Below are 25,217 nucleotides of genomic sequence, written 5' to 3' on the forward strand. Positions count from 1 at the left end.
GGCGGGGGAAAGCCTCGCGAGATCTGGGTCTCACACCGCCCCCTCCTTAGCAACCGGGGGCGGGGCGGGCGGGCCGCGCTCCGCCGTTGCCGCGGCAACCGGGCGAGGCGGGCTGTCGCGACAGGCGGCGATGGCGGGGGTGGCGCTCTGCGAGCCCTGCCGCCTCTACAACCTCCTCAACCAGCACCGGCGGCTCCCGCGCCTGGCCGAGCCCCGCTACCTGTGCCTGCTGGGTGAGCCCCGCGCCGCGGCCTGCGCGGCCTCCCGCGGGAACCGGCGCCTCTGCGCCGCGGCCCGCCGGCAGCAGCACCCCTTCCTCCCGGTCCTTGCCGGGGCCTTCCTCCCATCCCACCGCCGGCGCCGTGACCCAACACTGCCCTGGCTCTCCCCCCGGCCAGCTCTTCCCGCTCCGCTCCCTCCCGGGGATGCGCCCTCTCCCCGGCGCCTCTCGGAGGCTTTCGGGGTGGGCCGCATCTCTCGGGCGTCGCACAAAGATTGCTGATGTAGCTGGCGTCGCGCCAGCACCCCCAAAAAGCCTGCCTCATATTATTAAATATTAAATGTTTTGGCTTACTGTTAAATCTCTTTCTCTGGTTGATGTCAGTGCCTCAATTCCCACTGACTGAATTGTGAGCAGGATTCTACCTTTCAAGTATCAAATAAGGCAGTTGCTCTGTCTTGGTTGTTTTTTGTTTTTTTTTTTTTTCAGATGCTCGTACTCAGCGTGAATATGATGAGAGCCATATTATTACAGCCCGCAGGATTGAAGAGGTGAGGGGGGATTACTGTTTGTGTGAACCATCCCTGGACATAGCAATTAGCAGTAGGCCAAAATTGGCTTAAAACCCACAGGAATTGTCCTGGCCTCTCCCCTGCTGCCCTCAGCCATATTCCCTCCCTGCCGCTGGGAGGATGTGTTCTGTCACAAAGCAGAGGTGGCTTCAGCGGCCCAAAGGATTGGCACATAGGACCTGTACATCGGGAAGAATATTGCACAAGAACTAACATACTGTAGCCTTGTCTCACAAAGGGCAGTGCTGGCACCTTTGCCGCTGCGGCTGACGAAGCAGTCCGGCGCAGTTTGCATCATTTCTGAATTCTAAACGGGTCTTTCAGCATCAAGTACAGCTGTAGCCCCAGAACCATCCCGTAGCTACAGAGTAGTAACTTGCAAGGTGTCACTAGTGTTGATGCCACAAGAAAAGAGTGGAGCTGTGCTCCTGATAAAATTCCTCTGTGATTTTGGTAGAGTCCTACAGGGGAGTATCTGGTACCGGATTCAGAGGAGCTGGGGTGTGTCAGGTACTGTGTGGTATATGACTGCGAGACCAGCTCTTTGGATTGCTGTGACTTTGAGGAAGAGGAGAAAGAAGAAGGTATGTGTGACCCATGTGAGTCAAGACCTCACTGCCGGATAGCTATTCTCCCCATTCCTCATTTAATTTTACGAGCTGATTGGAAGAGATGCAAATTTACCCAGTTTTATTTGAAAAACTAACAACTGTGCTATGCCTCTGATTTTTCACTTTGTTGCATATGTTCTTAGGCTTCAAAAATCCAGATTTTATTTCAAAGTGTCCTGGCAGACCTGGTTTCCTAGGTATGGACTGGTGTCTCTGAAGCTCCTTGTCACATGTGAGGAATGGGTTCTTTTTTTTTTTCCACATTTCACTGAGATTGGGCTTGTCCAATGATTGCATTTTAGGGAGCAGTACTTCTCTAAAGACTGAAAACACTGGCTCAAGTTCCATATGTTCACAGAGTGAGTACTTCCTTATTTGGGAGTTATAAAAGGCTAAAAGGTTTATAAAGCTAAGTCTTTATAAACATTATCATATTTATAAAGACTTAGCTTTAATGGAGGTGGTGATTTGATGGAGTTCACCGAGAAATGTGAAGAGCTGGAAACTTTTCCATGTAATTGTTCAGTCTTCCTTGAACCATGGAAATGTTTAGCTTTCACGCATCCTTTGGTAAGGAGTTCTGCTGTGTGCAGAACAACTGCTGTATGTTTGTTTGTCTCCTGTTAGCTTTATAAACGCTACTACAGTTTTAGCAAAGATTTGCATCGTTTTCTAAAGAAAAAAATTTCAGGAGTGTGAGAGGAGTGAATAAAGCAAGCATGTTCATAAATGCTCAGTGATTAGACAGTAGCAAGGGAAAGTGTGGAGAATCAGAAGTGGGCTTCTATTGTGCTGATGTATTTCTAAAGCACACATAGCTAGAGGCAAGTGGTATGAGTCCCTTGAGAGAAGGAGGGGGAGCAGCCATCTCACATAATTTACTTCACTGAGGGGAGTGCTTAAAACACTTGTGAAGAATTTATTCAAGATACCTCCTTTTTTTCCCCTTTGCCTAAAGGTGGAAAGCAGACTAAAGAAAAGGGCCTCCATAAAACTAAGATTATTACATTTTAATTGATAATATTTCCTTATTATGGGAACTTATTACAAGCACTTCACAAAGAACAATGGGGACGGGAAAAAAACTTTATCTAGACCTACAAAAGAAACCAGGGGAGGAATCGAAGATCAGGGCAAGAGGTGAAAAGCAGCGTGCCCTGTTCCTGACCTGCAGCAACAGTTAAAGAATAAGCCTAGCTTTTAACAAGGCTTTCTGCAGACCATTAGACGAAATAAAAAGGAATTTACTGTTGGTGTCAGTGAGACAGATGTCACCTCCAGTGCTGATGGAGCCACTCTAAACCTGCCCTGGCAAATAGCTTTTTGATCTCATTAGATGCTGAAGAAGGAACTGCTGTCCACTATGCCAGAAGCTTACAGCAGTTCACCCGCCATCCTGTGCTCATCCTGAGGGGAGGATACAAGCGTTTTTCAGCTTGCTATCATTTTCTGAGGACTCAGAAGATATTGTGGATGCCTCAGGTGAGATGAGACTAATTTGCAAGTAGAAGACATTAGCATTCATATTCAACTGATGATGACTAATGAATTGAAGTTAAATGGTGTTGTAAACCGGATATCAGTAATTTCAAACAAAGGAATTAAATGTAATCTGAGTTACTGTGCTTGCCCTAAGCCTCACCACTAATTCTTTTACAGCCACACTTTGCCTTTTTTTCCTCTTCTATTGCGTGAAAGAAAGCTCATGAAAACAACCTGGGAAGGTTTCTCTGATAACCCCGAAACTGGCCTACTGAAGAGTACAGATAACTAAACAAACAGTAGCAGATGACAAAAAGAAGCAGGTTCCATTCTCACACCTGGTTATCTGGGATGGTACACAGTAAATGTTTTCAGACAGAAGTACAATTCCTATCAAGCCCGGGGTTCCATGTCTATAAAGCTTTTCATCAGGAAGGATCACAAAGCAAGTGCTGGTACATTGTTTCAACAGCCCCAGGAAGAAAACAGCCATCTGCTGGAACACTGGGATCCCAGTGGTTTGGTTTCACTTACAAACGTTGATCTATTTATCTTATGAGAAACAACTACCCTTTTTTCACATCCAGGACAGGACCTGAGGCAGGCAGATTTAGAGGGTGCTGGACAGCAGAGAGCATCTCATCGCAACATGGTTTTTGTTTCCATTGTAGCTCTGCACTTCTGCTTCAGGTGAAATATCCCATGACACCGTGCTAACCTGTGGGATGCGACAGCGCAGGAGAGAATATCAATTCACTTTGTGCTTTTTTGTGAAGGGTAGCAAACTGCTGAACTTCCCCATCAGATTCAAGTGGACACAGAGCACCTCCTTGCCTCTCTGTTTAAGCTGTTGTTCTCTGTTGCTTGAAATGGTCAGGCTGCTGCTTTGTTCTGCTGCAGCATTAGCCAAGTATCAATTAGGGATGTAGAAGCACTGTCAGCTACTTGTGCATTTTTATTGTCAGCCTTCACACTGCAGGCACTGGAAGCAGCTGCGGACTCGTGTTGTGCCACTACGGGGCACCTGCAGCTCTGCAGGTGGCAGATGATTTCATTTAGCCTTGCAGCCAGTAACTGGGGAGAACATCCAATTAATCTGTTATGCTGCAGTCCCTCCAGACAATGTAAAGAATATATGACACCTCCTGTTTAGTTAGGATTTGTTTCAAGTAATGCCACAATGACAGCAATGCTGTTAATTATTCTCAGTAAATCTAGCAAAGACTTCAGTGTGCATAAAGTCCAGGTGATTGAATGAATCATTACACTAGAATGTGTCATGGGCTGTTGACTAAGTGTGTGTTCAATTCTTCACATGACTTCTGTTTAAGAACTTACTGAGCTAATAGGAGCAAACACACTCTAAACTGAGGCTATGGTTTCTCTCTGGCAGGAACTAGACAACTTCCAGCTATACCCTGTAGAAATACTGCCTGCAAAGTTATATATGGGCAATTTCAAGCAGGCCTGTGACCAACAAATTCAGAAAGATCTGAAGATCAAAGCACAAGTCAACATCTCTGAACAGCCCACCACATTGTAAGTTAAATAGTTCAAGGTGTATCCTCACCAGTGTCTGTGCTTGTGAAAAAAGTGGGGTGGCACAGCACCAGAGCCCATTCGCAGAGCCTGTGAAGTCCCAAGGAAACCTCTGTTTGGATCAAACCTCTGCACATGCAGGTGCTATTTCATGCTCATTTTTCCAATCTCTACTCCAGAGTTAGCACAGCAGCAATGCCATCCTGCAGCCCTTGACCATGACATGGGTGGATTGGGTGAGAGGAGGACTGGGAGGCCCTCAACATTTTGAGGCTACCACAAACCCCCATCCTTCAGGAAGAACCTACATCTATGAATAGTTTTCAGAGCAAAATCTTACAAACACATTGGTGTAAAAGTAAACTACCAATGTTTCACACTGCTGGTCTTGCTTCCTTACCTACAGCTGTCCATGGCCATTCAGCTCAGTCTGTAGGCCATACTGGAAATGCCATTTCACACAGTGAAAAAGCCAGTGGCATTTCTCAAGATGGTGACCAAAACAAAGTGAGTAACAGATCCAGTTACTTATCCCAGGACATGTGTACCAGCAGACGTTTCTCACATCTTTGGCTCCAGAGGAAAACACCAAAGGTCTCTGTGCCCTAGGTGGCCTTCCCATGTCCTCTTCACGATGTGTTCTCACATTTCAGAAATCCCTCACCAGTGTTTTGCTCCATTAATGCTCTGAGTTGAGTTCTCGGAGCCGGTGGAAGGAGGAGGATGCTGCTGTAGAAAACCACATGAAGTGAATTGGGGAGCTACGTTCACAAAACTGCCAACGTGCACTCTGTGAAGGCACTCTTGTTTTCAGTTCATCTGTTTTCATTGAACTCTCAGATGAAGGAAGCTGTAGGTTAAGACATCAATGCTGATACCATGTGGAATGGAAAATCAGTAATAAAACTGGTTCAGTGTTACAGGCATCTTGGTGTCTTATCATAACAAATCCCTTATCATGATGTTAATGATGACGATGACGAAACACTCACACATGTAACAGCAAACAAAATTATCAGCTTGACTCCAACAAACACATTTTTTCAAAGCTGCTTCTCGGTCCGTGTCACGCTGTGTGCTCTTTTCCAGGTTTGCAGAAGGCGGCAAATACCTCCATATATCTGTTCCAGATTCGCTCGAAGCAAATCTTTTTTCTTCTTTTGCCACTGTTTGTCATTTTATAGGTGAGTTGTTCCTGATCTGGAATTCCTGAGACCTTGCTCACTCTAGGATATTAGATCGGAGCAGCTGTAATTCACTTGAACAGGAGGCTCAGACAGGAGGGTCGTAATAGTTCAAGTTCAGTATACTCCCAAGCAAGCCCACACCCTAATGGATACCAGAGCTGCCTTACTAACCAGCCTGATGGACACACAGGTGATTTTACAGGGCATCTGACTCTGATGTTCCTACTCACTTTAAAGAATACCTCACTCTCTGGTAATAGTGAGCTTTCCACCCGACCTGAAAAGGCTTTGCTGCAGGATATCTGCCAGGGCTTCATAGGTTTCCCTCCTATTCCTCTGCTTTGAAATACAACCCTTTGACTTTATTTGAACGAGAGTGTGACACACATTAGAGAACTTACCACAAGATGCTCCTAATCTTTGTGATTTGTAGTGCAGACCCACCTAGGAAGACTTTCAGGTTGGACAGCATAAACATGCCTTCAGCTGATTACATCAGAGAGGGCAAGAAAAGACATACTCTCCAGCTCTGTGTCTGCAGCAGCACAGCAGACACAGCTCCCACAGCTCCATCCTGTGATGGTGTCAAACCATGTCGTTATCTTTCATCACACTCATGAAATAACACCTGCCACAGACCAAGCCCCTGTTGAGCTGAATGTTGTACAGACCCAGAAGCAAAAGACCACCCTGTCCCCACAGACCTTATAATCCAAGTACAATATAAGAAATGACAACTGGACATAAACAAAGAAACAATATTTGATGATATAATTTTGTAGTCTTGAATTAAATGTCATGATTTGCATGCATTGAAATGCAAATATTGAAATCCACTTACTTGCCCACAGTTTGCCCCAGGTTTTTTCCCAGAAGTATTTCAGAAGAAAGTTTCTTTCTCATATCAGGTTGTGGAATTTTCCAAAACAGGCTATAAGAGTTTATATAGCTGTAGCTCCTGTGGAAGTGTATACTGTTTGCTTGATAGTCGAACTGTTTGCTTGGCAGCCTAGAGTAGATTATTTAAAGCTCTCCACATACTCTGAGAGGAGTATGGATATCCTTATGCCAAGGGTATGTTGGAGTGAGGTCATTTCTACTCAAGTCTTAGAACTGAATTAGTATCTCATGATGGAAATAAGTTAGAAACCACTGGTTTAGTGCTTGGGGAAAAAAAAGCCAAACCAAACCAAACCAAAGCCCAACAGCCTCTCGACAACAGTAAAATAAGAGGCTTTGTGCAATGAATTCTAGAGTTCAGTTGCTGATATTCTAAAAACATGTCATGCTGTCTGCTCTGGAGAGGGAGGAAAAGAATTCAAAAGGTTATTAATAAAATATGCGACCTTCTAGGCATAGGTAGCAGGGTTAATGTGGTTAGGAGTGACTGACAGCATCCTTGGGCTTGGCTTTTGTAGAAAATGAGCTTGCTGATCTTAGCAATTTTCACTGAAAAGTATCCATCATAAAAACATCATAAAACCAGCGCCCTAGCTGGCATGTACATGCTTCCTACTGGTGATTCCCACGAAGTGGTAAGGGATTTGAAGTCTACGTCCCCTTCACTTTGAGAGCTGATTCCTCCAGCTTGAGTGGAGAACAGTTAGGCTTGCGTCCATCAGAAATTTCAATACCTTTAACCCTTTCTGGGAAGAGTTTGAGTAGGTGATGTGCTGCTGACCACAGCTGGTTGGTCATGGTAGACCACTTCAGTTACCTGATATAAAGATGACACTGATCTGTAATGCAGCATTGACTGGTCACTGTCGTTTGGTTCTGGTCTTCAAAGCCACGTTTTAACACAGCAGATGTTTAAGAAAGGCAAATGCTGTCAGAAATGGGAGCTGGCAGTGCCCATCTGCTGCTGTCAGGGTTCGTGAGGTTTCCTGTCGCTCAGGCTGCTGGCCTGTCAGCTGTCATGGCACTGGAGCTTGACTGTACAATTGGAAGTGTGATTTCCCAGATCGCTAATTTGTGATTGGCATTTCTTTACTCAGATGATCAGCTGGATTGCGGAGCAGTGCTGGTGTTCTCCAGCCTGGGGATAAGCCGGAGCAGCACAGTAACCATGGCCTATCTTATGCATTCCTGCCAGTTTTCCCTGAAGGTACATCACTGTCATATTTCCTGCAGATACTGGCTGGGTCTGCAGTTTATTTCTGGTTTTGAAGCCTCATTACTGTAGTAATGAGAATGATATTATCTGTGCTTTCATGCAGACTATCCACCTGATAATGTAACAGGTTGTATTGTATGAGATTGCATCTTCTTTATACTGTTAAGGAGGTGGCTTAGGTGTGATTTTGTGAGTCCTTACCCTGGCACCTGTCGTATTCTTGTATTTCCTTCCTTAACTACAGGGCTACAAAAATAAAGCAGTGGATACAGATCTTAGCATTTCTGCTCTCCTGGATCTGAGAAGGAGAGTATCTGGAAGCTACTGGAGTTAATCCCATCTCTTAATACCATGGGGTTACAGGGAAATTTAGAACCCAGTGCTTGCAGGGCTCTGATTTACCACTGGCTTCGGCACCAGCACTGACTTTTTCTGAAATCCTGTTTTATTTCTCCAGAAGCAATCCCTTCCCACAGATACTACTGTAGAGAAGTCTGGAATGAGATAATACTAGCCCAGGAGGGATTACAGGTTAGATAGGCCGTACATGCTGTTCCATAGCTCTGAATAACATAAGAAAAATAATGAATGACAGCTGAGAATAACCTGGCTGTGCAATAGCCTGTCAGCCTCTGCCCAGGTGCCAGGCCCTTTTCCCTTGGCGTACAACGCACGGGCATCGTGCTGCCGTAGGCACCATCTCGTGGTACCTGCTTGGCACAGAGCAGGCTAGTTCCCATGGGAACTGAAAGGCATCTCCTTAAAAATCTTGTCCTCCTTTGGAAAGCCTTTGCTCCCTTGGGAGCTCGAAAAGATTGATCCAAGCTTCGCTGACGCTGGGCCTGTATCTAATCATTTAATTGATTTTGTGCAAACATTTGCAACATAAGAGGAAATCTCTTGCCATCGCTGTGTGCCAACGGGTAATTTCAGGTTGAGCCTGCCAACAGGGCTGCAGACACTATTTCATCTCTGCCTCTGCTACCGATGCTGGGTGTGATTGCTCCTGCACACCAATAACCATTCGCTTGCACGCTCAGTTACCAGAGAGGCTTGCAACGGCAGTGCAAAAGTCAAAGGCTGATCCCTGCAGTTTCTCTCAGCTGGTATCAACAGGTTGGTCTCAGCATTTTACTAAGTGCCAAAAAAAAGATGAGGAGAAAGTTGACAGGGCAGTGGCATGCCGCGGCTCGCCTGGGCAGTGCTTGCCCACTGTTGGCTGAGCAAAGCTTTCCTGGGGGATTAGCCTGGCAGATCAGTTTGTTTCTTGCAGACAAAAGCAGTGCAACAGACTCCCGTGTGATCCTTCAGCCAATCTAGGCAAAGATCTTTCAAACCTTCAGAAGACATGGATATTGCAAAGGAAAGGCAGATTTGGGATGTGCAGCCCCTTATTCTATTAGTAATCGATATGTGAGTCGATCTACTGAGTTCAGGGGAACTAGAGGCATCCACACTGTGGGCCCAGAGGAGTAAATATTGGAAGATCAGCCTTGGAGCCTGCAGAATCACTGAGATTAGAAAAGCAAACCAGTGGAGCACTATCTTCTAACCTTTGGTCTCATTATGCTTAAGCAATCCTCCGAGTGCTGGGAGCAGTCGATTTTAAAAGTGGGAAGATGAGCACTGCTGGGTAAACCCAAGGAGCAGAGTGGAGTAATGCCGGTGTATCTGCCCTGTGTGTAGCAGAGTTCCTAGCTGATTACATGGAACTAACAAATAATTAAGATGGCTGTAATTAATGCAGTGGGATAACTGGGGCTTCAAAGCTGCTCTGCCAGAACAGGTCACACCAATCCAGAAACATGATAACCTTTGCTGGTTACCTGTGAAGAACTGCTTTGCTTATCATCCATGGAAGAAACAGCATGTTAGGGTAAAAATCCAGGACTGTGTTGCTCCATTGGTGTAAAATAATGCAAGATAGCTTCCAGGTAGTGGAAGCAGCCTGAGCTGTCCTCATATCCAGGAGAGCAGAGTATGAAGGTGACAGGCTTCTCTGAAGCTCACATCTGGATCCAGTCTGTCCCTGCTTTGGTAGCCAAAGTCTTACCTGCAGGTCCTTGCTGTCTAACACAGGGAATAAATACAAAGCTGTGGTGTCTACAAGTGTAGCTGCTTCGTGTCCAGACCCGAGATTCACTTCCAGTTCAGATTCCTAACACCCCTCTGCTTTCCTTGTGGTTACAGAGAGCTTGGGACTACGTTCTGAAATGCAAAATGAACATGAGACCACACCGGGGCTTTGTGAAACAGCTCTCAGACTGGGAGGCCCAAATCTACGGGACCACGATCACAGACATCTCTGAACCAAATTACTGACAGGTAGCAAAGAGCACACCCAGCAGGGAAGGTCACTTCCCTGGCCCTACCACCACATCAGCAGAGAGTTCCTTGAACTCTGATTGAGAAAATCTCTTAATGTGATGGACAGGCTTTCATCTTTAGCTCCATATTATTTTGGGTCACGTTTTGGAGCCATGTGGGGAACTCATCTGTGCTGTAGAAGGTGGTGGCAGTTTGGGGAACTGCAGGATGTGGCCCATTACGCACTGCTCGTGTCTTCTGTGAGCTAAAGGGATTATAGCCACATAGTCAGGCATGCTCCTTACACCAGGTATGGGGAGTTCATTAGGGTTATCTCTGAAAATGTTCATCGACCCATAGCCTGGGATGGTATATCTAGAGTCTGACTGTGCCCAATTCCAGCCCAGAGAGGTGATGACAGAATTTCCCAATTTCAGAAGTCCCTCGGCTCTGCGTGCGCCTTCTCAGCTACCCGCAGGCACGGACGCAGCCTCTTGCAGACTCACTGGTTGGATTGTCTGGCAAGACCACGCTTCCCACTTGCCACCTTCTAATAGACCAACCGAACCTCTTGCCGAGGCTGGTCATTTTGAAGCATCAATCCTGTTCCGGGAAACTGCACTGTGAATTCTTTGCAGTCGCAAAATAAAGCCAAACGTTACAGAAAACGCTCCTGGGCTTTCTTTGCGCTCTGTGCTAAGGATTTACGGGGGGGGGGTTTCCATTTTAACTCATCCTCCCCACCCCCGGTTTGTGATTCAAATATGTGCGGTCCGGGCTGGAGCTCGCCAGCCTTCACCGTTCTGCTGCTGGATTTACACCCAGAACCGCCTGAGCTGACAGCGGACCGGCCCTCGGAACTTCAGAGCCCTGCGCGCCCAGGGAAGATTTATATATATTTTTTTTTTGTGGTGGTGCTGCTGCTGCTTATTCCATTTTATATATATAAATATTAATATTAATATATATAAATATATATATAAATATTAATATATATATTTCGTTGTTGCTTCTTATTCCAGGGGAAAACCAGCCGCTCCCCCGCCGCTGGCCACGCCCCTCGATGGCCACGCCCCCCCGTGCTGGCCACGCCCCCCGCCCCGCCCCCGGCGGGCCGTGCGCGGAAGCGCGGCGGGCGCCCATCGCCGCGGGTCGGGCTCGTTCCCGTTCCCGTTCCCGTTCCCGTTCCCGTTCCCGTTCCCGTTCCCGTTCCCGTTCGCCGCCGCCATGGCCGCCGAGTGCCTGCGGGAGTGGGAGGAGCTGCAGGACGGCTACCAGCGCATCCAGGTACCGGCCGCCGGGCAGCCGCGCACCGGGAGACACCCCCCCCCCCAACACCGGCCTGGGGGGGGCAGGCGACCTCCGCCAGCAGCGGTTGGGCAACCACCGGTCGGGGCCGCGGTGGCGCCAGGGCTCGCCTCGCCCCCGGAGCACCGGGGGTGGGGAGGGGGAGGGAAGATCGTTAACCTCTGCCGGGGCGCCGGTTGGGCGGGAGCACGGCGGGGCTCCCAGCCTGAGCCCCTCTGCTCCTGGGGAAGGGGATTTGGAGCGGGGCGGGGGGGTCCCCGCCGAGGAGCCCTGCCTGGGCCGGGGGGGGGGGGGGGTGGAGCTGGGCGGTCTCGGTGTCCGGGACGCGGAGACGCGACGTCTCCGGGTTTGGAAGGCTGGGAGCGGCGCTGGCTGGACTGGCACGGCCGGGAACGGGGCGTGCGGGTGCTGCTCCCCCCGCTCCTTATCGCTCCGGTAAGCCTCGCCGGAGAGGCCAGGACCACCGGTCACGGTGCAACCCGCCGGCCCCGGACACCCTCCCTCCCGGGCCCCGAAACCCGCGGGGGGCTCGCTGCCGGGAAGGGGACAGGCGTCGGGGGTGTTTCCACCCACTTTGTAACCCCCAGGGTGCTCGCTGCCGAGGGAAGGAGCGGGCAGGGTTCAGCTCAGCCAGGGGCCACCCGAGGCAAAGGTTGGCTAACTGTCTTCTGCTGAAGTTCAGCTCAATCAGCTGCATCTGCACCAGTTCCCTTTTCCCTTCTCCTTCCTTGAGCAGGGGTGCAGCGGATGTTGTTGAGGACACGTTGCAGCTGTGCCCAGATCTGGGGCAAGGGAGGCTTTTGAGAAACTTCCTCTTGCTCCACAGGACTGGCATGGATGTCCCGGGTCACCCGCTTTGAACCCTGCGTGTGGCCGCGCCATGCCGGCCCGTTCCTTTGGGAACCTTCTCCAGGCTGTCTCCAAGCGCGGTGCTGGCACAGCAAAAGGAGTTGTTACAAAAGCCACTTGCTCCCAGTTAACTCCAGAGCATGAGAAGGAGGTGGTGCCAGATGGGAGCAGGAAGGTGTGATGGTTGAGCAGGGAATATCCCGTGAGGGATCGGGGACATAAATCACTGCTGGGGGAGCCGGGGCTCTCTGGGATCTGTTCCCACCCTGCTTGAAACCAGAGGGAAAAGGAGTTGTTTCCTTCCTCTGCGTCTCAGTTTCACCTTTCTCCTTTGGGAACAGCTTTGAGATCTGCTGATAAAGTGCTCGATAAGAGCTATGGAGGCTAAAATGTGTGTGTGTGTGTGTGTCAAGGTCTCGTCTGACATCCTGATCCGAGGGTTGTTGTGAGCAGCATTTAATTCCCTGGTGGTGGCGTTCAGGCTGCCCCGGGGTCGAGGTGAGGCTGTTTTCCAGCTGACCTGGGCAGAAGGAGCATTGATCCAGCAGGCTCTCTCCTTTCCTCTCTAAATATAGCAGAAGAATGGCATCTCGCCTTACCCAGGTGCGGTTGGGTTACTGCCGCACGAGGAGCCGGGCCGCTGCCCGCAGCCCTGCTGCGAGTCCGTCCTCTTTGTCCGGCTCGTTGAGGGGCTCCTTCCCCCCTCCCTGGGGGGTGCTTGGGATGGAGCCCCGGCTTGGGGCAGCGGCAGATCCTGCACCAACCTCCAGGCAGAGCGAGCCACGCGTCCCACCCCAGCCAAGCCACCGCTCCCGGCTGGCCGCGGCCCTCCGTTGTAGCCCTCACCCCAGCAGCGTTTTTTTTCCGAGTCTCTCCTCTGCCCTGTGCCGCAGCCGGTGGTTTCCCAGCCCCGGGAGTGTCCCCAGAGCGGGACTGCGTTGCTGGCTGGACTTTCACAACCTGCAGCTGGAGGGGGGCCGGGCTCCAGCTGCGTGCGGGGGCCGGACCGGGCTGTGCCGGGCGGATGTGCCTGCGCCTGTACATAACTTCCTTGGGATCGGGGCTGGGTGTCCCCAGCGCCTGCTTCTGCCCCCACAGAGGCAGGGGATGGCTGCAGGCTGTCCCCGCGCACGCCTGCCCTTCTGCCTGCGGTTTCTACCCACCTTCCATCTTACCCAGCTGCTGTGCAGGAGAAGCTAAAGACAGTTTTGAACAGATGCCCCCGCAGGTGGCCCAAGGGCAGGGGATGGCTGGGCAGGCAGCTGTAACGCATGCTTGTCTCTCCTTCCCAGGATAATCACAAGCTGTACAAGCAGAAACTCGAGGAGCTAACCAAGCTCCAGGACGGGATCTCCAGCTCCATCGCACGGCAGAAGAAGCGGCTGAAGGAGCTGTCATTGTCCCTCAAAAAGTAAGTTGGTGTCCTGTGATGGCGTGGGATGGGAGGGGAGAGCAGCCAGGACAGGGCTACTGAACTGATCTCACAGCTCTCCGATACAAATCTTGCAGCAGCCTCACTGATAGCAAAGTGCTGTGGAGGTCTGGACTCACCCAGGCAGATCTCCCTCAGCTTCCCTTTCCTCTGCCCTGATTTGTGCCTTGTTTGCAGTTCAGAGCTTGCAGGGACTTTACAGGTAACTTGAACAGCCCCCTCCTGCACAAAGCTCGCTCCATCCTTCCTCGAGGGCGAGAAGACCCATCTGCCCTCACCTCGCTCTCGCTCCTGCTTCCTTGGCTCCAGTGACATCCCAGCCTGACAGAGGAGCTCACCCTGCAGATGGAGACATGGGCTTGCCTCCGTCTTCCCTGTCCTTGGGGTGTCCTTGCCTCAGACAGTCGTGTTTCGAGTGCCAGCACGTGCTGATTGTGTTACAGGGGCTCTCCCGATGCCAGCGCCTGTGTTTCCTCCCCAGATGCAAAGCCGACGTGAGCCCCGAACAGGAGGAGTCCATCCAAGAGACCCAGAGCCTAATAAAAGAGAGGCAGAACGTTTTCTTTGAGATGGAGGCCTATCTGCCAAAGAAGAACGGGTAAGCGGTGCCTCGTCTCGGGGTGAAACACCAAGTCCTCCCTCCACGTCCCTGCGGCGGTAACGCCACAAGGCACAAAGCTGCCGTCCCCCCTGCTCCCGGCAGCGTCACCGCCGCGCTGCTCTGCTCGGGCTCCCGGGAGGACGCCTGGGCAGGCGCCAGGCTGAGCCTCTGCAGCGCTGCCCTCACCCCCCTCGCTCCCCTGCCCGCTCGTGGCCTTCACCTGCCCTTGAACTGTGGCTGGAGGGGGGGTAGAACCCCGGCACACACACACCCCCCCCGGTGCCCGCGGGAGGTGGGGTGTGTGCTTGGCTGCCCTTGGCAGGAGATGCCAGAGCGTTTGTGCCAGTCACGCTATCTGGCAGCTCCGAGTGGAAAACAGCTGGGGGCTCGCTCCCGGCCCCGCGGCCTCGGCGGTGGCGCGGGAGGGGACAGCCCTGCCTCGCCTCCGCAGCCACGCTGCCAGCTCCCGCCCGCGCCCGGCCTAACGCCTCTGCTCTCTCCCCAGGTTGTACCTGAGTCTGGTGCTCGGGAACGTGAACGTCACGCTGCTCAGCAAGCAGGCCAAGTACGGCCCTCCCCGTCGCTGCTGCCCTGTGCTTTGCCTGGCTTGGGATCCCTTTGTCACCAGGAAACACCAGCTCCTCTCCGGGCTGAGCTGCTGCACGTGCAGACCCGTGGCTGGCTTAACCTGCCTGGTGCAGATTCCCTTCCCGGGCTGTCCCCTGCTTCCTTTCCCAGAATGAGTCAACTCCTTACACTCCTGCCACCGGACTGGGATGGACTGTTAGCTCTGACGAGCTAAACAGCATCCTCCACCGAAGCCTTGTCCGTGTTTCCCCCATGTTAGGGACTTCCAGGAGAGACAGGCCTGTGCGGCCACTGGCGAGGCCCCTCCTCTTCCCTTGGGAAATACCAGTGACTGGTTTTGGCCCACTAGAGCCCTCCCCGTGCTGGGACACTAATGCCAGAGGCGCCCAGCCAGGAGCCCCCGTCTCCCTCTCAGTTCCCCAGGCCCTCCCTTCCCTTCAAGAGCTGAGCAGACACCAGTCTGCCCAGCTTCCCGGAGTGTGCTGGGCTGCCTGCCAGGCTGATGTGGCTGGGGGTGCCTTGAAGCCATCTCACCTGCCTGAAAGCAGCCGGTGTGCTCTCCTCTCAGAAATACCCTGGGGACAAGTTTTTTCCTGAGCGTGTCCCAGAGGATCCCAACAGAACATCACTTTTGTCCAGGCAGGTGGGGTGGGAGGACACAGACGTCCAGTGGCCACCTTGCTCCAAGCCTGTCCTTGTGTTTCCCCTGCAGGTTCGCATATAAAGATGAGTACGAGAAGTTCAAGCTCTACCTCACCATCATCTTACTCATTGTCTCCTTCTCTTGTCGGTTCCTTCTTAACTCCAGGTGAGTCTGGCTTGGATGCTCCCTGTGAGGGGCTGGGTGGAGATGTTCTCCTCACCCATCCTGAAAGGTCCAGAGCTGAACGGGAGATCCTGGCCACGGAGGGTGGTGGAGAAGCATCCTGCAGTGGGTGGGTGGGCATCCTGCAGTGACAGCTCTCGGCGCCTGTGCCTTCAGTGCCTGGGCAGTGGCTCTGCAGCTGCCTTTACACCCGCTTTGTTTCCCACCAGGGTCACAGATGCTGTCTTTAACTTCCTCCTGGTGTGGTACTACTGCACCCTCACCATCCGGGAGGGCATCTTGATCAACAACGGATCCAAGTGAGTCCCTTGGGATCGGGGAGGGGGGGCCTGCAGCGGGTTGGTCCTTCTCTACAAGGTTGGGGAGTTGGGACCCACTGCGTAGCTCTGCGCTTCCCCCGGGAGCAGCTCCCTCCTACTCGGGCTGTGTAGCAACCGCTGGTGATGAGCTGGAGGAGCGGGGCGGGAGGAACTCCCCGTGCCGAGGCGGGGTGGGAGGGTGGAGCAGCGGTTGGAAGGGCCCCGGGCGCTGGGTCCTGCTCCACGCACGGCCCTTTCCTAACCAGCCCTGCTCCTCGCCTGGCCCTGGGAGCTGGAGAGTGGCTGGCGCCGCGCTGGCTCAGCTCTCCTCTTCCCTTGTTTGGGTCTTGATTCATGCTCAAGAGCTGACGCCCCTTCTCTGTGTCTGCCTTCCAGAATCAAAGGCTGGTGGGTTTTCCATCACTACATCTCCACCTTCCTCTCCGGTGTCATGCTGACATGGTAAGTCTGCATCCCCCACCTCGGGGGGGGCGGGGGGGGTGCTGCGTGGGCTGTGGCCAGCTCAGGTGAAGGGGCCTTTGCTGCCCTAACCCGTGGCTGTAGTCCTGCTCTGTGGATGTTGTGGTCTAACAGTCAACTCCGTGCCTTCCTCGCCGGGCCCAGGCGCCCGAAAACAAAGCAGCCACCGGCACCTCTGTGCAGCAGGCGGGGCCCCCGGGCCGGGAAACCTGAGGTGTGGTGACACGGTGCCTGAGCTGGGGTGCCCCTCCGTTTTGGTGGGAGCCGGGGCGAGGCGGCGGTGCCCTTACCCTGGCTGCGGCCCCTCGCAGCCCCACCTCCCCCAGCCAGCACCATCTCTCCGCAGGCCGGACGGGCTCATGTACCAGATGTTCAGGAACCAGTTCCTCTCCTTCTCCATGTACCAGAGTAAGTGCTGCCACGTGTGCTGGGGCAGGGGGCTGGGACCTTGGGTGCTGAGCTGCCTGCCCGGCTCCACGACACGTGGAGACGTGGCTGTAGCTTCTCACAGCTCTCAGCTCACCCGGGTTTCCCCTTGGCCTCTGTCCTGCGCTCTGCTGCCCCGGCGCTGGGCTGGTCTTTGTGTGCAGAGTCGTCTCAGAGCTGATGCCTGTGCTGACCACGCTCTCCTTGCAGGCTTTGTGCAGTTCCTCCAGTACTACTATCAGAGCGGGTGCTTGTACCGGCTGCGAGCGCTGGGGGAGAGGCACAACATGGATCTGACCGTGGGTAAGCCGGGATCTTCTCTTACTGCTTCTCCCAGTCCAACTGGACCTCCCGTTGCTGCAGGGCCCACGGCTGCCCGCAGCCTCCCTCCCAGCACCCCGCTAACTGGGAACTGTGGTTTCTGTTAAGGGCAATGGTGACAATTATTTTCGTTCCAAGTTTGTTGGTTAATCAGTGGCAGTAGTGGTAAAAGCTACAAAGGAAGCCAAAGCTCTGAGAGCAGCATCTCCCGTGAGGCAGCAGCGTCCCGCAGGCTGGGTGCCCCCCTCTTCCTGCTCTCCTGGGGCCACCGGCCCACAGCTGGCTCTCTCGGGATGCGAGGTAGCAGTGGATATGGCTCCTGGCATCCAAGCTTTCCCCAGGAAGCTCCCGCAGATAGGAAACGTCCCTCCAACACCCAACGTACTTGCGGGCTGCCTCCCCGGCCCCTGCGGCACCGAGTGCTCGGGCTGAGGGGCGGCTGCTGGGGGGCGAGGGCGGCTCTACCGGAGCAGCTTCACCAGAAGCCTGTGCTCAGTCAGCGGGAGGGATCCCTGCCGCAGCCCTCCCTGCGAGTACAGGTGCCCACGGCGAGGCCGCCTTAGCCTGGCGGGACCTTCTCAGCCAGGCACGGGGTGGCCACTAAACCCCCATGCCCACCACCTCGGGCGCTGGGCTCCGGCCGGTCCCCCCAGCGAACATGCTCCGGGGTCCCCACGCAAACCTTCATCCTTTGCAGAGGGCTTCCAGTCCTGGATGTGGAGAGGCCTCACGTTCCTGCTTCCCTTCCTCTTCTTCGGGCAGGTGAGTGGGCAGTGATCCCGGCGGGGACCTGCAAGAGGCCAGAGCCTCGGGTGGGAGCAGATCGTGTGCTGGGCAGCCCGGACATCACCCAGGTCCCCGCAGGCTGCTGCAGCCATGCGATACAGGGAAATGCTTTCAGGAAATGCTGAGCCTTTTTTCCCCCAAAGCACCCACCTGTGTGACCCATCTAGTGAGATGGGGAGGACCTGGGGGAGCTGCTGGTAGTTCTGCCAAGCGCTCAAGTGATGTGCAGAGTACAGCAGAGGTGCTGGCTCTGAGAACCCTTCCAAAACCCGCCCTGAGCTGCTGCTGCAAGTCCAGTTCTTCCCTGGTCAGATCATTTAGGCCACTGGCTAAAAGTGGTCTGAGGCTTCCTCCTGGATACTGGGCTCCAGAAGGTGGCAAGAAAGGGGGAGACGAGTCCTCTGGCCCCATGATTGATGGAATTTCACTGCGTGCTGGGGCAGGCTGGCTTCAGGCGAGGTCTGCGGGGTGGGGGGGGGTGGGTTTGGGGTTTGTGCCCAGAGGGGGCGGCTGGATGAGCGTCACAGCATGGGGTTGAGCCTCTGAAAGCAGAAACTGCCCTAAATCTCCTCTCTCCTGCAGTTCTGGCAGCTCTACAACGCCATCACCCTCTTCCGCATGATCCAGCACCCGGAATGCAAGGAGTGGCAGGTAAGGGGGCTCCCAGGCAGCTGCCCTGGGGAGGGGGGTGCCCCAGGAGGCCCCTCCTGCTGACTCGTGCCCCTGCGGCTCCTGCAGGTCCTCATGTGCGGCATCCCCTTCCTCATCCTCTTCCTGGGCAACTTCTTCACCACCCTCCGTGTCGTCCACCAGAAGTTTCAGAACAAGAACAAAGACACGAAGCAGAATTGAAGGGGGGCAGCGTGGGGGCCAGGACTGTTTCTCCCCGCTGGCTCCGTCTCCCATCCCCGCCTCCTCGATGCCGTCCGGACTCCGGGGTCTCACCCCGTTCCTTGGAAGCCTGGGTGTGGGGCAGAGCCTGGGCCCTGCTCACAAATAGAACACAGTGTGTTCGCTGCAGTGCTGGATCTGTGCCCGAGTCACACACCTGGAGGCGGGAGCACCCTGCAACCCCCGTCCCATCTGCCTTCCTCCTCTGGAAGAGCAGGGTGCCTGGGACGGCCGCTCCCCTTCCCCCTGCCCTGAAGACATTTACTGGGATGATTCTCTGGGGTCAAGCCCAGCTCTGAGCTCTCCCCACCTCGCCGGGGGGCAGCCCGGGGTGCCCAGCTTGCATCGACTCCCCTGGGCCAAGGCGGGCCGGCAGCTGCCCCTTACACCGCTCCGGGGGTGGTCAAGGCTCTCCCCAGCCCGACACCCAGGGCAGCCCCAGCGCGGTGGAGGCGGAGGTAGAGAGGCCCTCGCCTCTCATCGGCTGCAAGCAAGTGCTTCCCTGGCTGCCCCGGCAGCCCTCTTTAATTTCAAGAGGAGCTGGAGGTCTGTACCTCAGTTCCTCGTTTAACCTTCAAGCCTCGGGGCGGAGGGGCCGGGGTGGCTGAGCTGTGGCACGGGGAGGGGTGGGAGCACTGTGAGCCTGAACCAGGCTTCACGCTGGAGCTGGGCGAGCAGCGCCCTGGTCTCGCGTCGCTGGAGGATGCGCGTGGGAAAATAAAGGGAAGGAGCCGCCCCGGGTTGCTGGGGTGGACTCGGACCAGCTCGTGTGCTCTGTGGCTTGGGCCTGTCTGGTAGTGGTCACGTTGCGTCAGGGGGGAGGGAAGAAAAAAACCCCCCACCTCCGGCTGCCCCCACAGCGGCTGGGGTGTGGGATGGGATGGGAGGGCAGCGCTGGGAAATGCCAGCTCCCTCCCTTGCAGGGCAGTGTGCTCCCCCCCCAGCCTGAGCTGTGCTTCCCCTAACCCCGGTCCAGCCACAGCCACCAGTGGGGCCGTGATGGGGCATTGACTCAGGGAGGGGTTGGGGACACAGGGAACAGCACAGCAGCCAAGGGCTGGTTTGAACAAGCGCGGCGCTGGTCACCGCCCGACTCGAGCCCAACGGGGAAGAAGCCACCACCCGCGGTCTGGGTGCAGGTGTGATGACGAGTCAATTCTCTCTCTCCCCAAGTAGCAGAGGGCCCAGGGGCTGCTGCGCTCTCCTGCGCGGCCGCGGGCTGCGCCCCGGGATCTCCCCCGGAGCAGGGACACCTCACACCACCACTCCTCGAGGTCCAGAGCGCCCTTGGCGCGACAGGTTCTCGGCCGGGGAGCAAGAGCACGCCAGCACTGAAGTCTCGGCGTAGAGACACAGAGGATTGCTTGCACACCTCTAGTCCTTTAGACCCGAACCACTGAGCGAGCCTGGGAGTAGGAGCGGATCCAGCCGCAGCCAGGCTCCGCTCTGAGGAGCTGAGCACACGAGGGGATCCTTGCTGAACCTCCTGACTCAGCGGGAGGGTCTCCCTAACTGTTTTGTCTGACCCTGCCCTCTCCGACGTAAATACCAAGTGACCCTCACCCTTGCATCTCGTTAAACTACTATTAAACTAACTTTGTTAAATTGCTGTTTTATCTCAATAAGCATATTGCTACTTCTCAGCGAAGGGCATCGCTCCATCCCCGACACCCTGGCAGCCCCTGGCCCACACAGCCCGGTGCCCCAGGCTGTGGCCAGAGCTTTGGTTGCCCAGCGAGCCGAGCCAGGACCCGGCAGGACTGCGGAGACTTGCACAGCCGTGCCTCAGTCCAGACTAAACCCAGCGCTGCCTCTCATTCCCCAGGTCTCCCCCCGGTTCACAAACATTCCTCCTCCCGCCTCCCTCTTCCCCTCTGGTTGAGCAGAGAGGGCAGGAAAGAAACTACAGAAACAGTCATTTTATTCCAAGGGCAAATGTATTTAAATAATTTACAGTCATTGGACAGCCTGAAAGTTTGGTGTTTTTTTTTTTTTTTTCCACGATTAAATCAAAGATGTTAAAATAAAAACAGTATTTAAAAAATGACCCTACACAGCCTGAAGGCGGGGCTGGGCACAGGGGAGCTGCCGGCTGCAGGGCCCCTGCAGACACCCCCCCCCCCCTGCCGAGCAGGTCTCTTCTGGAGCGGAGAGGAGCCGTCCCCCCCCCGCGGCGTGCTGGAGCGAAGGCGGGCAGCGGGGCCAAGGAGCGGGGTGCCTGGGGGTCCCGGTGGCGTGGGGCAGTGCCCAGAGCCAGCTGCCAGCCCCACAGCCCCGGGCTGACAAACGGGGCGAGGACAGATGGCTGCCCCCCGCCCTGCCCTCCCACCAAACGCGGGGCGCAGGGGGGGCCGGCTCCTCCGCCCCGGGCTGCCTGCACCGCAGGCCGGGCTGGTCTCCAGCCCCCGGGGATAAGGCAACACGTCGTGTCCAGGGAAGGGCCCCAGAGCTCCGGAGGCACCGTCCGTCCCTCCTGCCTCCCATCACCCGGTGTCCCCGAGCCCAAGGCAAACGCTGCTGCCACGAGGTGCTCCCTGGGGTGCCGGGGGCATCGTGGCTCCTGGACACCAGCCTGAGCTACCCCCCCTGCCCCTCTCAACCCCTTCCACCCCCAACCAGGCTACACGGCCTGCCCCGGGGGGGGCTGCGGCAGCCCAGGAGGGGTTGGGAGTGACACTGGGATAGCTGTGGGCTGGGGATGACACTGTCACCCACAGCAGCAGTGGGCGAGCAGGCACTTTCCACCCCCCACGGGCCCACACCAGGGGACCCGTTCTCTCCCCGGCCCCACCAGCCCCGCTCTTAGCTCCAGACATCCAAAGAGTACCGGCCCTTCGTCATCAGTTTCTTTACATAGTCCACGGCCTGGGGGTGGCTCACGTTCCCAAATTCGGCCACAATCTCGTAGAAGGTGTTCTGCACGTCCCGGGCCATGTTGCGAGCATCGCTGGAAACAAGGGGACCGTGAGCGAGGCAGTAACACATCAGAGCCAGAGCCCCGAGCACAAACGCTTCGCCCAGCCCAGCCCACGGGCCCAGCCGCTTCCCATCCCCCGTAACAAGGACGGCGTCACCCTCCCGCTGCTTGTGATGCACAGGTGGGTAAACTGAGTCACACCAATTTTCCCAAGAACAGGAACCTTTTTCCAAAGTCCCTTCCCTGCCACCAGACCTACCCGCACACGTAGATATGAGCGTTCCCCTCATTAATCAGCTTCCAGACGTTTTCCTTGTTCTTCTTCAGTAAGTGCTGAACATAAACCTGGTGGGCAACAAGGCAGGAGTGAGGTGAGAGGGGCAGAGCCCCCCCCCGCCACGGGCCACGGCAAGGGAGGAGAAGCCAAGCCCACGCTCGTGGCTCGGCGAGCCAGGGAGGAGCCGGGTGCTCCTGCGGCAGCCACGGGCCTTCCCTAGCAGCGAGGTTCCAGGCTGGGGGGGCTCCAGCCCTCGGGGTTTTTTCTTCCCCTGCTGCCACAGCTGGGAGCGATGGCGGGCAGCACGAAGAAGCGGCGGGGGGCCTAGAGCTGTACCTTCTCAGCCTGGTCCCTGGAGAAGGCAACGTTGAGCTGGGTGAGGACGCCCTCCCGGTGGAAGCGGGCCAGCTCCTCGCGGTACAGGTAGTCCTCGTGCTCACGCCGGCAGCCGTAGTAAAGCACCGTCTCGCCCACCTCTTTGCCTGCAGAGTCACACAGGACCCATCAGCTGCGCCCCCCCTGCAGCCCAGCCCTGCCCTCCCCACCCGCCTCGTCCTGCCAACCCGCGGGAGGCAGAGCTGCTGCTGTTCGTAAGGGGAAGCTCGAGCCCAACCCCCAGAAGCAGCCAAATGCTTTAGGAATGAGCGATTTGACCGTGGCCATTCAGAGATGTGGTGGCAGAGGACAGAGGGCCGGCTCAGCTCTGTCTGCTCCCCACAAACATCCTCTGCGGCCACGAGGAGGACAAAGCACCCCCGTGCTGGGAAAAACCACGGAGCCGCTGTTCACCCCGCTTTTTGCCGGTCCCGTCAGCAATGCGACCTCGGAGGCACCAACCAGCCCCGCAAAGCCCTGTCCCGCAGCACGTCCAGTCCCCGGGGAATTTTCTGGGCACTCACCTTGCTGCTTCAGCCAGGCCCGCTCCTGAATGAAGCCGACGAAGGGGGCTATGCCGGTCCCCGGCCCGATCATGATGACGGGGGTGCTGGGTTTGAAGGGCAGGCGGAACTGCGACTTCCTGACGTACATGGGCACCAGGGAGCTGCTCCCGTTCTCGTTGGGCACCTTGTTCTTGAGCCAGTTGGTGGCCACCCCTTTGTTCAGGCGGCCCGTCTTGGTCTCGTACTCCACCGTCACTGCACAGATGTGGATGGCGTTGGGGTGAACCTGCGGGGAAGGGAGGTCAGTGCCAGGCAGCGGGAGCCCCAGCAACCCCACAGCTCAGTCCCTTGTGCTGAGGGGTGGGGAGGAGCTAAACCTAAAGCCCACACGGGGCTTCTGTCTTGAGCCTGACTCATCACAGGACCGCTGAGCTTCTCTTGGTATTGCCAACAACTTCAGGGCTTCAGGCACAAAGCAAAAAGGGAATTTTGACCCACCCTTAAAATGCCACCTTGCTTCCAAGCCCTGGAAAGCAAAGAGGAGCAGGGCTGCGGGGAGGGTAGTGGTACCAGGGCGCAGCTGGCTGCAGACTCTGTGGAGGTTGGGATAACCCCCTCGTCCCATGCAGAGAGATAACTGAAGCTGCCCCCCTCGCAGGAAGTGTCGCCAGGGCAAGTTCCCCGTGTCCTGTCCCCAGCTGGAGAGCAGGAGGGTGGCACTGCGGAGCCGCAGGCGAAGCGGCCTCCCCGCAGCCGCAGTCCCCGCTGGAAGCAGGCTCACCTTGGAGGAGGAGGCGATGGAGTAGTAGCGGGCCTGGAGGCGGGGCAGGAGCTCACACAAGTGGTCGATGGGGGGGCGCAGCGAGGGCATGTCCTGCAGGATGGCCAGGATGTTCCTCCGGGCCTCCACCACCCAGCTGAGGTAGAGAGCCTGCGGGCAAGGAGGGCACGCGCGCGTGACGACTTCCCTCCGCTCAAGCCCTCCGCCCGCGGTGCCCAACCAGCCCTGGGACCCCAGCTGGGGATCCCCCAGCACCCGGTGCAAACCCAGCAGCTTCGCTGGGAAGGCCACGGCTCCCACCTTCCCCTCGGCAGCAGACGATGCCATTCTGCGGAGGCGCTCCTGCTCGCCGGCCTCTGTGGCGTACTGGGCCAGCTCATAGAGAACGTTGGTGCGGGGCGGGTTGGTGATGTCCAGGTAGTACGTCAGGGCTGTACGGTACGATGTGGGGCAGGGGAAGGGATGTTTCTTATTGGATTCCTCTGGAGAAGAGGGAAAGAAATAAAAAAAAAAAAAAAAATTAGGAGTCAGCAACCGCTTGCTGTTATGTTAGATTTCGTGCCAGCAGCTACATGCAGTGTATGAGAGCTGGAGACAGAGCAGGGGAACGGGCTGCAGGGAGGAGAGAGCAGCCCTAGGGCTGAATCAGCCCGTTGGCCAAAGCCCTGATCCCACACTGAAGCAGCTCCAGCACAGGGCAGCTCCCTCTCCCAGTAGCCCCTTTTGTGTTTCACAGTTGCTGCCCGACAGCATACCAGCAAAAAAAAAAAAACAACTACCCTGTGCTCCCCAAGGGGGCTCTCTGCCCGAAAATATCTATGCGCAGAGGCACCCAGCAAACTCCCAGACCAAGCAGGAAGGCTCTTCTCCACAGCTAATTTGGCCTCATGAGCTTACACCTCCTTCAGATCTGGCCTCAACTGTCCTTAGCCCCCTTCAGAGCTCAGAGTCCCCTTGGGAAAGGTAAGTGCCAGCAGCCAGGGCTGAAACCATTCAGTTCAGCAGATTAAGAGGTCCAGAAGGGACAGGAACAACAGTGCGAGGCCAGGCAGTGTGGGACTCTGCAGAGGGGGCACATTAAAGCCAATTGCTCTCTTGAAGCCAGGAGCTCCCTTAGGCTTCTGGGCCAGCACACCTGATGCAGCAGGTCAGGCTGTGCTGCTTCGGGAGTAAGATTGGGCAGCAGCTGCCATCTGCCTCCTGCCAGCAGCCAGCTCTGCTGGGAACACTGCCCAAGAGGAGCTCTTTGTATCAGCACAAGTGCTCCCTCCTGGCAGGTCGATCCCCAAGGCTGCGCCTCCTCCGGGGACTGAATATCAGCATCTCAGACACGAAGGCCCCCGTCCAGCTGCAGGGCTGCTGCAGCAGAGGGATGCTCTGGTGTGCTGATGCTCCGTAATTAGGAGTGTGCCGTTACACGATGCGCTGCTGAACGGGCACACTAAGTACATTTCACACCTGACCCACTTCAGCTGGCTCTCGGCAAGCGGGCTCCGTGCCACTGCTAAAATAGCACGGCG

The 25,217-nt window shown here is 55.6% G+C and overlaps 3 protein-coding genes across 11 annotated transcripts in view; 2 read left to right on the plus strand and 1 right to left on the minus strand.

Annotated features, from left to right (window-relative positions):
- The first annotated feature begins 19 nt into the window (after nt 1–19).
- STYXL1 (serine/threonine/tyrosine interacting like 1) lies at nt 20–10,702 on the plus strand. Of its 5 annotated transcripts, none has more exons than XM_032995594.2 (11): nt 20–233; nt 710–771; nt 1,250–1,376; nt 1,547–1,600; nt 1,706–1,762; nt 2,740–2,885; nt 4,279–4,424; nt 5,514–5,608; nt 7,609–7,718; nt 9,918–10,052; nt 10,472–10,702. In XM_032995594.2, exons 1-10 carry the CDS (start codon nt 131–133, stop codon nt 10,047–10,049), a joined length of 1,032 nt encoding a protein of 343 aa, XP_032851485.2. In that variant the 5' UTR covers nt 20–130; the 3' UTR covers nt 10,050–10,052; nt 10,472–10,702. The 5 variants fall into 5 exon arrangements, with proteins under 5 accessions (XP_032851485.2, XP_042647586.1, XP_042647588.1 ...); XM_042791652.1 differs by having other exon boundaries at nt 755–771; XM_042791654.1 differs by lacking the exon at nt 1,706–1,762 and having other exon boundaries at nt 21–233.
- Nucleotides 10,703–11,138: 436 nt separating this feature from the next.
- On the plus strand, nt 11,139–20,446 carry TMEM120A (transmembrane protein 120A). The gene is made up of 12 exons (XM_042791650.1): nt 11,139–11,321; nt 13,484–13,602; nt 14,105–14,221; nt 14,730–14,789; nt 15,525–15,620; nt 15,848–15,937; nt 16,334–16,399; nt 16,764–16,825; nt 17,054–17,146; nt 17,862–17,926; nt 18,533–18,601; nt 18,689–20,446. The coding sequence occupies exons 1-12, from the start codon at nt 11,262–11,264 to the stop codon at nt 18,800–18,802; spliced, it is 1,011 nt and encodes a 336-aa protein (XP_042647584.1). The 5' UTR covers nt 11,139–11,261; the 3' UTR covers nt 18,803–20,446.
- A 299-nt stretch (nt 20,447–20,745) lies between these two features.
- The window catches only part of LOC104364545 (NADPH--cytochrome P450 reductase), a 31,160-nt gene continuing 26,688 nt past the window's right edge, over nt 20,746–25,217 (minus strand). For all 5 annotated transcript variants that reach the window (XM_042791646.1, XM_042791647.1, XM_032995588.2 and 2 more), the window contains 6 exons: nt 23,998–24,179; nt 23,698–23,847; nt 22,935–23,202; nt 22,372–22,517; nt 22,018–22,103; nt 20,746–21,788 (listed from right to left, as the gene is read on the minus strand). In XM_042791646.1, the coding sequence (XP_042647580.1) occupies nt 21,644–21,788; nt 22,018–22,103; nt 22,372–22,517; nt 22,935–23,202; nt 23,698–23,847; nt 23,998–24,179 (977 nt within the window). In that variant the 3' untranslated portion in view covers nt 20,746–21,643. The remainder of the gene's footprint in view (nt 21,789–22,017; nt 22,104–22,371; nt 22,518–22,934; nt 23,203–23,697; nt 23,848–23,997; nt 24,180–25,217) is intronic.

Source organism: Tyto alba, unplaced genomic scaffold (assembly GCF_018691265.1).
Source record: "Tyto alba isolate M040663 unplaced genomic scaffold, T.alba_DEE_v4.0 Super-Scaffold_19, whole genome shotgun sequence".
Taxonomy (NCBI): domain Eukaryota; kingdom Metazoa; phylum Chordata; class Aves; order Strigiformes; family Tytonidae; genus Tyto; species Tyto alba.

Coding starts and splice junctions, on each gene's coding strand:
- STYXL1 (XM_032995594.2), top strand. CDS start 131: ATGGCGGGGGTGGCGCTCTGCGAGCCCTGCCGCCTCTACAACCTCCTC. Junction 772..1,249: donor CAGCCCGCAGGATTGAAGAG/GTGAGGGGGGAT, acceptor TGATTTTGGTAG/AGTCCTACAGGGGAGTATCT. Junction 1,377..1,546: donor GGAAGAGGAGAAAGAAGAAG/GTATGTGTGACC, acceptor ATATGTTCTTAG/GCTTCAAAAATCCAGATTTT.
- TMEM120A (XM_042791650.1), top strand. CDS start 11,262: ATGGCCGCCGAGTGCCTGCGGGAGTGGGAGGAGCTGCAGGACGGCTAC. Junction 15,938..16,333: donor TTGATCAACAACGGATCCAA/GTGAGTCCCTTG, acceptor TCTGCCTTCCAG/AATCAAAGGCTGGTGGGTTT. Junction 17,147..17,861: donor CAACATGGATCTGACCGTGG/GTAAGCCGGGAT, acceptor CATCCTTTGCAG/AGGGCTTCCAGTCCTGGATG.